The 14,146-nt window shown below is 34.2% G+C and overlaps 1 protein-coding gene across 6 annotated transcripts in view; it reads left to right on the forward strand.

Moving 5' to 3' along the window:
- The window catches only part of LOC128157120 (uncharacterized), a 93,986-nt gene that overhangs the window by 64,487 nt on the left and 15,353 nt on the right, over positions 1-14,146 (forward strand). For 5 of the 6 annotated variants that reach the window (XM_052819500.1, XM_052819504.1, XM_052819503.1 and 2 more), the window contains one exon: positions 10,471-10,539. The exons of the other annotated variant lie outside the window; for it this stretch is intronic. In XM_052819500.1, coding sequence (XP_052675460.1) covers positions 10,471-10,539 — 69 coding nt within the window. The remainder of the gene's footprint in view (positions 1-10,470; positions 10,540-14,146) is intronic. 6 annotated transcript variants of the gene reach the window in all.

The following is a 14,146-nucleotide window of genomic DNA, read 5'->3' on the forward strand; positions in this document are numbered from 1 at the left end:
GCCTGCTCCAGATTGATCGCTGGTTTTATAGAAATCAGCAGCAGTGTCAACTCCTATAATCTTTTAAACTTGCCCACAATGCTTGTCCTCTCTTTAAGATGATTAGACAAGAGAATGAAAACAGCAATAACACGTGCCTGTCATCCTTGTTTTGAGCATATTACATACTATTTCTCCAGTGTTGACAGAAGTGTAAGCTGTACAAGTAATAGCCTTCCAAAAAGCTTGCTCGACTAAACAAAATAGTTCAAGGGCTACCGTATCTTATGACATGAATTTTAATTTTCGCTGTTGTTCATAAATTCATAAACGGAAGTAGAAAATTCAGTCTTTTTCTTCGATATATAGCTTATGGTGTTCCGATAGGGCCACTTCGACCTTTGCAATTTCGGGCGAAGATACGAGGTTGCGAAGGCGAAGGTACGAAGGCGAAGGAGCGAAAGTGCAAAGATGCGAGGGCAAAGGAGCGATACTACTATCACTCTTTCGCCCTCGCAACTTCGCATTCTCGCCTTTGCACTTTTGCCTTCACCTTTTTAGCTCACTGAGACGAAGTCAAGGAGAGCTTATGCTATACCCTCGGCGTCGGCGTCGGCGGTGGCGTCGGCGTCGGCGTCCGGACCTGGTTAAAGTTTTTGTTGCAGGTCCTGTATCTAAGCTATTACTTGTCCTGTCTTCACCAAACTTGCATGGATGATGCATCTGGACCTACTTATGGACTTGAAAGACTTGGATGCTGAATCTGGGTCCTAAATTTCAGATGCTGGAGGAGGTTAAGGTTGTTGGACCAGGTTAAAGTTTTTGTTGCAGGTGCCCTTTGATAGCAATATCTTAGTTACTGCTGGTCCGTACTTCACCAAACTTGCATTGATGGTGTGTCTTATGATACTGATGCACTAGACAGGTTTGAGTGCTGAATCTGAGCTATAGGTTTCGGATGCTGGAGGAGGTTAAGGTTTTTGGAGCAGGTTAAAGTTTTTGTTGCAGGTGCCCATTGATAGCAATATCTAAGTTACTACTGGTCCTAACTTCACCAAACTTGTATGGATGATGCGTCTTCTAATACTGATGCACCTGACAAGCTTGAATGCTGAATATGAGCAATAGGTTTCGGATGCTGGAAGAGGTTAAGGTTTTTAGAGCTGGTTAAAGTTTTTGTTGCCGGTGCCCTCTGATATTATATCTTAGTTACTACTTGTCCTAACTTCACCAAACTTGTATGGATGGTGCGTCTTATGATACTGATGCACCTGATAAGCTTGAATGCTGAATCTGAGCAATAGGATTTGGATGCTGGAGGAGGTTAAGGTTTTAAGAGCTGGTTAAATAAAGTTTTTGAAACAGGTGCTCTCTGATGATGATATCTTAGTTATTACTTGTCCTTACTTCACCAGACTTCCATGGATGGTGTGTCTTATGATACTGATGCACCTGACAGGCTTGAATGCTGAGTGTGAGCCATAGGTTTCGGATGCTGGATAAAGTTAAGTTTTTTGGAACAGGTCACATGTTTAATAGATGATAGTATACTATTTCAAACTTGCATAGTTGATTTAACTGTAATATGAATGAATCGCAGAGGTAGCTTCAGATGCCAATGCACCTGATGGGCTTGAATGCTGAATCTGAGTCATAGGTTTCGGATTCTGGATGAGGTTTAGTTTTTTGGAACAGGTCACATGTTTTATAGATGAAAGCTTGCATAGTTGATTTAACTTTATTATAAATTAAACGCAGAGGTTGCTTCAGATGCAGAGCCTGATCTCCATTATCAAGGATGCTAAAGAAATCTCCTACCTCACTCAAACCAGATCGATAGATAGATGTGTTTGTTGATAAATGATATAACATGATTCCTATGATATAGTATTGTATGATATGAAACAATATTGTTTGATATGATACAATATGATATCATATGTTATGTTATAAAAAGTTATACGACACAATATGATATTGTATCAATTTTTTTGATATTTTATGATATGATATTGTATCATGATATTGTTATGTATAGTATTGTATATTATGATACAATATTGTATAATATTATATTGTATTTTTAATTTATTATTTTATCAAATGATACAATTACATAAAATATTGCAAAATATTATATTGTATCCTATGATACAATATTGTATATTCTATAATATTGTATCATACAATATTTATAATATGATATTGGTTTTAGTAATATAGAATTATATCACATGAAATTGTATTATATGATATTGTAATATTATATTATATTGTATTATACGATATTGTATGATATGATATTGGTTTATATGATATATTATCATATCACATGAAATTGTATTATATGATATTGTAATATATATTATTGTGTCATATGATACAATATGTATCATATAATAATGTATTTTATAATATTTTACTTTATCACATAATATTGTATCATTTGATAAGATACAATGTTGGAATCAAATTATATTGTATTATATGATATAATATCATATAATGTATCAAATATGTTTCAGTGTCATTCAATACAATATCATACTATATTATACAATATAATATCATGTTTCAATGTTATGATGTATTATGTAATATGATATTGTAATATAATACTATATTGTATTATATTTTATGATATTGTATTATGTGATCAAATACAATAAGGTATAACACAATACATTGTCATATCATACGTTACAATATCATATCTCATTATTGTTTATTACGGTATTTTATTGTATTATATGATATATATTATATATATGACATGATGCAATATTTAATTTTATATCATTGAATTGATAAACATATGAACATATGATTATCATAAAAAAAATTATCAGATGATATACAATATTTTGTCAAAACAGAATCCATGAATAACCAAGATCATAAAGTATGATTTTCATATAAAATGATAAAGGTGGTCTTATGAAGGTGATGTCTCATAAGGGTGATGCTCCGTCTCGGTGAGCTTAGTAATCTATGATTACCTATGTTTATGTTTTTGGAGCTCTCTATCGTTTAAGGTGGCTCTATACACCCACAGTTTATTCCAATTTTCAATAGAAGACCACAAAACATATACTTATCAAATATTAAAATGACGATAGGGATACTATAGGTATTTTTAAAGAATTTTTTCATGTTTTTTCGTGTTTTTGTAAAATATTTTTTAAAAAGACAGCTATCAACAAATTGAAAGAAATTATTTTGTCATATGATGGATATTTCCTTCGGACACATAAAAAAAAATATTTCTTAACATTCAAAAATGTTATTATTGCAATTTTTTTTAGTATTTCCCAAAAACATATTTTTTCATATTTTCTTACTCTGTTGACAAATCATCTGAAAAAGTTGCTTGATGTTATAAGAAAATGTATTTTAATAAATGTGAAATAAAAAATTGAATGAAAACAATTGCAAATAAACACAAAAAATATTTTAAATTTTATTTGGTATGAAAGTTCCTCATGTAAGGGTTATCGTTCCTAAATCCCAAGGCCCAAACACCTTGGGGACTTTTCATTTCTGAGTTGAAGAAAATTTCCTAAATATAATGTTGGAATGATAAGTACATGCATATTTCATAATAGACTTTGCCCTGTATAAGTGAATATATTCGCTTTAGTGCAAAACCAAGTCAAATAAATAAAGAGGAACATTGACTAGGCTAATAGGATTTATGTATCCCAACCTGAGAGAAATTCAAAGCAACCCTCTCATCCCCGTTAGGTGTCGATATTAATGTGCATTAAAGTATATTATAATTGAAATATTTTCACCTGTTTAGAATTTTCTTTCACGGTATTCAACCAAAAAATACGTTTTAGAAATTTTTGGAAAGTTAAAAAATTTATTGTTCTCAACGGGAATCGAACTCATGACCTACTGGTTTGTAGTGAACCCACTAACCCACTGCGCTACGGTGTAACATATCGATGATGCTAAAGAAACTCTTTAAAAATTTATACTTGATTTTATTGTTTATTTCGATAAATAATACCACACAACGTGAAGGTGTCACATACCACATTACTTGTAAGTAATGAATTTTCCAATTACCAAATTAAATCTATCCATTTAACAAATTTTTCAAAATAGCGGTTCCCATACAATTCACCTCAGTTTAAATCAGCCAGTACCGGAAATGCATGTTTCCAGATTTACTTTTTTGCGTACTGCGTCATTAAAAAGTGGTGTATAGAGCCACCTTAAAGATATTTTTAGCTGTATAAAATAACATCTTTGACAGAAAATTAACTTTTGAGAATTTATTTTCAACACCCCGCGCAGATCAATATTTTCATTATTTCTAGTGGGGGGGGGGGGGGGGGATCCGAGGGATAATTGTACTATTGTACTAGTCGGGGGGGGGGGGGGGGGGGAGGTCCGAGGCATATTTTTGGTAATTTTACTATGTGAAATCAATAATACTAAATTTTCCAGGGGTGGAGGGGGGGGGGGGGAGGTGTCTGACCCTCTCTCCATTACTGTGTGAAATTAATTTTCCGTGGGGGAAAGGGGGGGGGGGTCCGGGCCCCTCTCCAGCTCATCCGTGCATGAAAAAGGAATGTCGCATAATTAAATTAAAATGGTAATGTGTTTGAACCACGATGTTGGTTTAAGGTAAACAGATTGCTGATAAGTGACGGGAGTCTGGAAGTGTATGTGTAAACATTATTGCAGACATTACATTTTATGAGGAGAATATAATGATTAGGCATAGTGAGCACCGGTAAACATATATGTCACATAACACAATAAAATATAAATTACCTTTCATAGTAAGCACGATGGCCTATAGCGCATGGGTATCAATAACATCTGAGATTATTCGGCAAATCTCGGGCGAGTACGGTGCCTGCAACAAATTCGATTCCATTGGAATTGACCGATACCTCATGCTGAATGCAATAAAAAAAAAGACGAAGGCGAAAGTGCGAAGTTGCGAAGGCAAGAGTGCGAAGTTGCATGGGCAAAAGAGCGGTAGTAGTATCGCTCCTTCGCCTTTGCACTCTCGCCTTCGCATCTTCGCACTTTCGCTCCTTCGCCTTCGCAATTTCGCCTTCGCAACTTCACACTTCACACTCTCGCATCTTCGCCCTCAAGGCGAAAGTCGAAGTGGCCCCATCGGAACACCATAATAGCTTGAGCATGTACATGTACATGTATATTATTTGAAATTAATTTAATTATTTCATTATTTCAAATTATTTTGAAGTGTACATGTATCAAATAATTGCATGTAAGCTTGAAAGATAAAGCAGTAAAATTGTATTCATTATATTAAGATGGAAAATCAAAGGCCATTTTGTCATTTCCAACGATAGGAAAGTAATAAAACAGTTTTTGTTATTCAAATATTTATAAAGCTGCATGTGTACACACGGTATGCTCTGGGGTACTCTCATGATCCCGTCCACTAATCGGCACGCAAACATTATGAATTCATGTGAAGTTATCGCGCGAAGACCTGCTTTTAAATTACCTAACACTCAAAGGATTAGATCTCCAATGTTTTGAATAAATCCATTGGGAGGGGGTCAAATGATTTTTTTTTACATTTGTTTTGTAACAACTATATATATTATACTTTAGATTGAATGTTTTAGAAGAAATTTATCGAAGAAACACTATGCACACTTGACTACTAATTGGTTAATGTACATTTAGTAAGACACACGAGTTAAATCTTTTCAAGATGAATGAAATCGATCAATTGATCAAAAATCGGGACATACCCCTGTTCGGCGATTTAATTCCTTCAGGAAATATTCCAGCAACATGAATATATATTTGACAATGTTTTAATCTGAACTGATTATTTTTTGTTAATAATGATAACCCAACACCAATTATTACCAACATTCTACCGTAATAGATAGTTTAGATCTATCAAGAAATAATTAACGCAAGACATCCGTGAACGATGTAAAAAAAGTATTTCATGTATTTTCTAGAATTAAAGTTGTCATTTAAAAAGCTTAAAACAGCTAGATCTATCATTAGTTTTGAATTCCTACATTCTTACGCAAAATGTTGTATTTTTTTAAATACTGTAGAATATGTACGCGACTAACCCGTAGACACATGTCCCATTACAGAGACTAATGACATCCATGTACTAGTAAATATACTGGGCGCTTAAAATGCATGCATATAGGAATATGATCACTATTATACTTTTCTTGTGAAAATATTTTTTTTTAAGTTTGATTTAATTACTTCAACAGGATCGGCAAACATTCAGTGTCTGATTTACTAGTATATATATCTAATAACTTTGTACCAAATATATAAATCTACACAAATATAATGTTTTGAATCTGACTTCTGATTTTATAATAAAACTGTTTTGAAATTTTAAATGTATCTGTATAGACTTTTCTCTCTCTCTCTCTCTCTCTCTCTCCCTCTCTCTCTCTCTCACAGCTACTTTAACTTTATGACGTCATTTGTTTACATTTGTTACGTCATTTATGTAGAGTACAACGACACTCAGATAACTTTATATTCATTAAATAGCAAATTATAAGAAATGTTGAGGTTTTTTAAAAAAATATTTCTTCTTATATCCATCCTGAAATCAATATTGTATATTTGTTTTTACTACACAACAATGTTGACCATTTTATCTGCAATACACGGTATGTAATTTTGAGTAATTCAAATACACTGTGTCTAAGGACCAATAAACTAATAAAAATACTCCAATTTTTCCATGGAACGGTTTTATATTTCTTTAATTAAAGTCAATTGTCAACATAAGTCTATTTTAAGAGTTAGGTATTTATTAAGGGATTGTCATATTAAAGAAACTCATCTTACGTCATATATAGCTAACCAATGAAAACATTCATTTTTTGTGCATCTTGAAAATCGAAAAAAAATAAAAAACGAAAGTGGCCGCAGTCTTGTACATATTTTTTTCCGTTTATATGTTAATAAGCAGTCTAAAATTGTGCTATTCTGAAATATTGGTGTATGTACTCGAATGCGGTTTTATAGAAAAATCAGATCAAACATTACAAAAACCCATTTATTTTACAAAACCCGTAAACAAGGTCCGGTTTCGGAGTTTACAATTACCAAACACCGGTGAATTTTAGGAAATGAAAGTTACTTTCATGCATGGGGTGTCCTACATCAATTATTCTGGTGAACATTTTAAAGATATCATGTGTTTGATTTTTCACATTTCGACAGGGCCGATATTTTATACTTTGTGTACCCAGTTCTCTCTATTTCTTATGGAAACTTATACAGTAAAACACGGTTATAGTGAATACACTTAAAATGAATTAACGCTTACAGCGAAATGAATTTCATTCCCCAAGACTCTTTTATATACTTAAAACTTGACAGATATAACGAATAACGCTTATAACGAAGTAAAAATGCCCGTCGCTGGGACTTCGTTTAACCGTGTTTTACTGTAGTTAATTCATAGCTCTATAGAAACAGCCAGACTGAAATCTACACGCCCCATTTATCGATTGGTCAAAATCTACAGCGGCTGAAACTGACAAGAAACTTACAGGACTGAAATTGACAAGCCCTCTTTATCAATTGGTCAAAACCTACAGTAATCTAAGAAAAATCACGGACTGCACAAAATAATCATAATGATGTCAGACTCAAAGTCTCACAGGAGACGATTTGGCTGTTTCTTTTATCTAATGTACTGATTTACATTGACAGTAATTTAGTGAATTTTACTTACTTTTCATAATCAATTTATTAATTAACTAAAAGAAAGATACAAGTTGCTGTCCTTTAAAAAAAGGACTACAATACGTGGACCATTTGCATGTGTTTCCAACGAAAACGTGAAAGTCTCAAGATTATCAAAGTTTTCACCGACTCTAGCCGCCTACTTTTAACCACTAAATTTGTACGTTGGATTACGTATATGTATAGTCCTGACTTTTTATCTCAGAATTTAAAAGGTTCATACTTCTAAAATAACTATGATCTATCTATTAATGAAGTCTGCATTATAGTATCAGGCATTCGGCGAATTCTACTATTTGCGCACACATTACGATTCGCACTACTTTGTTAACTATGCAGTGACAGCTTTGTTTAAATTAATTTCATATTTTGATGCATTTTTCTTGTAATTTAAACTTTTATACTGTGACATAATTATTTAATCACACTTAAATGCTTAAAATTTTTTAATCGGGAAATACTCTAATCTCGCCTACTATAAAAATAAAGTTAAGTTACATGTGTATACGGAAAACAACAAAACATTGCGAATTATGCTATTATGCTATGTTTATCAGGAATGTTATTTGGAATGTTATTTGGAATTATGCTATTTGATGCATGTTGTAGTTTTGGCGTAACATTAACTTATTTTATAATACTGACAGTTCAAATCACATGCCCATTAATTCTTTAAAAGGAATACTTTGTTTCTGTACTGACTACTGTTTACCGACAACTTTACAATTACAGCGCCTTTGAACTTATGTGTGCATATGGCAGAATCCCGATCCCGATTCAGATAAACATGTGCTAGCCTGGTTCCCAGAGCTACCCATTACGCACAGGAACCAGGCTAGCTCATGCGCAGGCTGAATTTTCCCCATAGCATCCAGTTTAACCTCGCTTATATATTCTCTGCGTGGACCTCAGGGTCCACGCAATTAATATAAACAATAAAATGCTTTCTTTGATGATTCATTAGGGTTATGAAGATAGCAATCTTTGAAGAAAAAAATTACATAACCCACTAGCACATTTAGGCCAGCATTTTTTTATTTTTAGGTTTACAAACCCGCCGCTCGGTTTTCTGAGTTTTTAGAAAAAAAATAAAATTACAAAAAAGATCTTTTTTTTCTCCCCGACAGCAAATTTTTTCAAGTAGGAAAAGTGTATCGTCATTGTTATCACAGAGGCATAAAATCTGAGTGAGGCGTGACTATCTCGTCTAGCCACTGGTCAACACTGTCGGTAAAACTTCAAAGTATGAAACTTACAGCAGAGTGTTTGTAGAAGCTTCTCTGAAGAATGTAGCACGAGAAAAAGATGCGTAAGAAATTTTTAGGCTATCGTCACACAAAAATAGCAACATGGCTTCGATAGTTACCTGTGCAGCTGTTTTCAAGTACATCACTGTAAAATGATTCCCTTTCTTTTTGTGTTGAATTGGCATATGTATTCATTGGCTTTTTAAAAAAAAAATTTTACAGAGAGAGAGAGAGAGAGAGAGAGAGAGAGAGAGATGTATTAGAGATATTCTGCAGTAACTATTCTCATGAACACATTTTAAAGTGACCTGCCTAGTGAATTAAAAAAAAAATCATATTATTGTTTGTGCATTTTCCGTTATTTTCAATTAAAATTTACCATTACATAATTAATTGCATAGTTGTACTTTGTACATGGAAATTCAACAGGATAAAATACATGCACACATATAATTGCAGTGATTTTATAGAGTCTGTTCACATTCACAATGTTATGTTTGAGTTTTCTCACATATAAACACCCAAACCAATTTTGTAAAAAAAAAATGTGAGAGATCAATGAAGTTGAATATTTTTTAACTGCAGAAAACATGAAAGTAATAAATATTTTGTATATTAATAATTATATACTAGTATCATACAGGAGAAAACATTATTACTTTATGTACATAAAATTTAGGTTGTTTTTTTTAAAATGAAATGTTGACATGTCCGACAATAGTTTGACTCATGTGACTGGTAACTTTGAATCTTGGGCTTGTAACTTTGTGGCCAAATTTTGTAATTGCACACCCCTGACATTGCTATATGTACATGTAATATCAAAGCTGTATGTCTAATGTTCTATTGTACTATTTCAGAGATATGTTACACAGATGACATACTTTTCACATGCTACACTTGATGCAGTTACACACCACTATCATGAAGTTGTCATTCATTATATTAATATTAGAATAAAGATGATGTCATAAAAGTTTTTTTTTCTCCTACAGAACTTTACAATTTTGTGGTTCGTAAACCTAAAAGTAAAAAAATTGTAGGTCAAAAGAGATTTTTATTTTTTTTTTATTTCCTCCTCCTACGGAACTTTATCATTTTGTGGTTCGTAAACCTAAAAATAAAAAAATGCTGGCCTTAGATAAGATAAAATATACTCTGACAAGATTGTCCAGAGAAAATTCTTGATTGGATCTCAATCTGATCCGAACATCAGGACACAAATTCCTGATTTGGAAAGCTTTTGTAACACAGCCCAGCATGGTGTTTCAACTTTGTCCCCTCTAAGATTGATTGGGATCACGAATGCGATATGCTGCGCTTCGTAACAATGTAATGAGATCTAATGCAATGAGAACAAATGATTATGATTGGAAGTAATCATGTTGACTGTAGAAAAAAGTTTTGATGGGCAAATTTTTCTAGCTATCTTATAGTAACAAAATATTCAAAATCTTTGAGGTATTTGGCTGATTTAAAAAAAAATCTTTTCTTTTAGGAATTCAGGAATTGGAAAAAAAGGAAGATAAGAGTGCTAGTGATAAAGTTGTTGATGATATGAACGAAGGTAAACGCCATAAACCATGCCACGTGTTAATTTATTAAATGTTTTTAACTCACCTGAGCTGGAAGCTCAAGTGATCTTTTCTGATCAAAATTTGTCCGTTGTCTGTCGGCGTTGGCGTTGTCGTAAACTTTTCACAATTTCATCTTCTTCTCAAGAACCACCGCGCAAAGAACTGCGAACGCTAACGCCCGTTTCCCGCCTACATTTTACATCAAAATATTTCGGAATTTCTGTCAGACATTCAAAAACTAAGTTTTCTACTAAAAAGTATTATCAATTCCTAATCAATTTATATCAAAACAAAATTTGTAATAAAATTATATGTAAGCCTTCTGTCTTACAGGATCCTATTGAGGGTCAGCTCAAGCTTATGGATGACAAGTCCAGTATTTCTTTCTCAAGCGGTTTTATTAAGCGTGATCGTATAGTTAAGATTACAACAATCTAAAGCAGCCCAAATCAGGAGTCTGCACAATCTCATTTCATATGGGTATATATAAGGTTTTACTTATGATGGACAGTTTTGACTAGTTCGGCCCATATACGACGATCATGAGTGAACATTTAGTGTTCAAAATTAAGATTAATAGTTTATTCCTAAATAAAGTAACAGAACCGTCAAAACTGCCAATCAAAGAGTCTGGATGCAGGATGTGGGTCTCCGAGTCCTGGGTCTCGGAGCCCCCCACCTAGTATGAGGCATCACTTACTCACAATACGTTCATTCATACACGGCATAAAAGGTTACAAAGGTTAATATATAGAATACACAATACATGACTCAATATAGAATACTAGAGCATTCGTTGCAGACACAGAATCGCCAAATAGGTCACATGTTGTTAAACTCTCAATTTGGATATTATTCTGCCCGTATTATGACCTGGTTTCATAACATCATTTAGGAATACTACGCATTGCTACAAGAGTCACAGAGTTCATTCTGTCAATTATCATTAACACCATTCAGTGCGCAGCATCTAGGTACACATAAATATCATAGTGACCATTATGTAATACTAGCAATTCAAGGTCATAGCATGGCTATCTGTTTACATACGTCCCCCAAACAAAAGAAATATCCCGAAGGGAGATTTCTCATGCCTGGCGCCCGGAATAGGAAAGCGTCCTTGATCTACCCTTGATCAGACGAACTTCCTAGTGACATACCAGTCAGAACATCTATGTTAAGAGATAGTAACAAGTGACATGTTTCCACCTCCGGCTTGGAACACCATTCATCTATAAAAACAAATCTATACCCAGGATGTATACATGTTCATAAAATCATATAGCTTGATTATATCGCATTACAATCATGAAAACAATAATGAATAAAGTATGATAATAATGACCAAGATGAAATAACCATAGTTGAATATAATCGTAATTCATCATCAAAGTAATACTAAGTATGATTAAGCTTGATGTCACATATATATACAAAGTCAGTGCATGCTTATAAGTTCACAAAAATATCTCTTCTTTCCTAGGGGCGAGGTTCGCGTCATAAGTTCGGAGTCCATCGGTTTCTTCCTGAATTTCTCCAGAGTGAATCAACAAATACAAGATTTACATTAGCACAAGATAACGCACATTTCTACTTTACACATTTCACATTTTTTTAACTTTCGCTAAATTTCACAATCCTTTCATAAGGAATACGCAACTTCCTCGCGGCTGTAGCTCAATTATTCATCCATCATCGGCACCCGTGGATAGAGGGTCGGCGCAGATGGCGAGGCGACTTCTCGCGGAGCGTCTCCTGCGTTCCTCTGTTGCGTAGACATCGCGGCCTTCTCTTCCAGGTATTTACGTGCCAGCTCTGGGTCCGGCCGATAGTATTTGGTCCATGGATAGTCTTCATTTTCCTCCTCTCCACGAAATTGTTGTGCTAGTTTAGTTGAAATGGTCCCCGTGTTACTGGCCAATTTGTGAGTTCCGATTCCTCCGCTTCGTCGGGGTTTCTCTTGGATCCTAGTGACTTTCGGGATTGGTTCAAGTTCAATAATGTCGCTAGAGGTCCTTTTCTCTGGATTCTCACAACAAAGTACAGTGTCTTTGGAAGAACCTTTCTTATCTCCGTCACTACCCCTTTTTCGACAACCTGTCCAGCAACCACTACAGCATATACCACCCCACTTTTTAATAGTTTTACATTTCTTAATACAAAGTCCTATCGTTATTGTTACTGCCAAAGTTAAACACACATAAAACCAGGGGCTTCCCACCCAAGACGAGGATTTCATGGGTTGCAAATTAATTACTGGCAATTCCGCCATTAGTGCATTCATAGGGAAAATTTTAATATCTTTTAATTTGTCAGGAATTTTTATTTGGCTAATTTCGGGGTGTCGGGTGTTTAGAGGGTCCCAAAGGGTGCAGGTATCGATCTCATTGATAAATTTTTGGAAAGAATTGGTCATGTTGAACTGACTTTCTCTATTATAAAATGGTGGTAATAATAATGAACCGTGAAAACCCGAGCAACCTTGTCCCATACTCAAGATGTCGATTGCAAAATTTAATTGTTTTTTACGAATTATCTTAAATCACTTAAAAAAAATTAGTCTTACAGTTTCTTTACTTAGTCGCTGTTTCATGTATTTCGAGTATATGTTAAATCTCTTTAACTCCGCATATACATACAAATAACCGAGGTGCTGAGTCTGCGTTTGCTAGCCAACGTATCTCGTCATCTGTTTTTATGTCACAGGGGGTCATCCTGTTATGTCTTTTTAAAAGCATGCAATATATACAAAGCTAAGCTTATTCAAGATTATTTACATCTACATTATACGATAATAAAACTTTTTTAGTTTATTATTTTGGCTAATTCCTTCATAATAGCCAAACAATCTACAGCAAACTTTTGTTTGCTATTTTCCCTACGGGGCTTAGGGATTAGTTTACGCGGTTTAGGGATTGGTTTGAAGCCTAGACCTACTTTAGGGGCTATTTCATCTATTTCCATATTTTCTTCTAAGGGTACATTTGGGTTATCTAAGGGTATTTCATAGTCTTGACCACTATTTTCACCACATTGATTTGACTCATGGGTCTCATCCGATTCTGAATCTACGGTCTGATCATTCTCGTGTTTATACTGCTGATCATCCATGATCGTCTTAGCTCTTATACGTCTTTGAAGTTCGGCTAGGGGAATATCCTCTTCGTCTGAAGATCCTTCTCTTTCCCATTGTTTGGACTGTATAGCTCTTTCCAATGGTTCTGGTTGCATGTCTTCATTTTCTGACGACGATTCATCTTCCGGTGGCACCACATAGTTAATTTTTCTTAGAGTTCTTCCACCATCTTCAGTAGTTTGTGAAAGGGGCCAGTGCGAAATATCTGCCAGTCTTAATTGTCGTGCATGGCATTTGGTGGTTAATCCAGTCAATTGATCTCTCACCACGAAACTAACTGGTCCTTTCTGCTCTATGATTCGATAATATGGTAGCCACTTTTTATCTAACTTATTTTGTCTTCTGTTGTTCTTAAGGTAGACAGGGTCACCTACCTGAAAATTTTCGTCTTTGCTTTTCTTATCGGCCTGAGCTTTCTGTTTCTTCTTGGCTTCCTTCATATTACGATGTACTAGCAGGAA

This window comes from Crassostrea angulata, chromosome 7 (genome assembly GCF_025612915.1).
Source record: "Crassostrea angulata isolate pt1a10 chromosome 7, ASM2561291v2, whole genome shotgun sequence".
Lineage (NCBI taxonomy): Eukaryota > Metazoa > Mollusca > Bivalvia > Ostreida > Ostreidae > Magallana > Magallana angulata.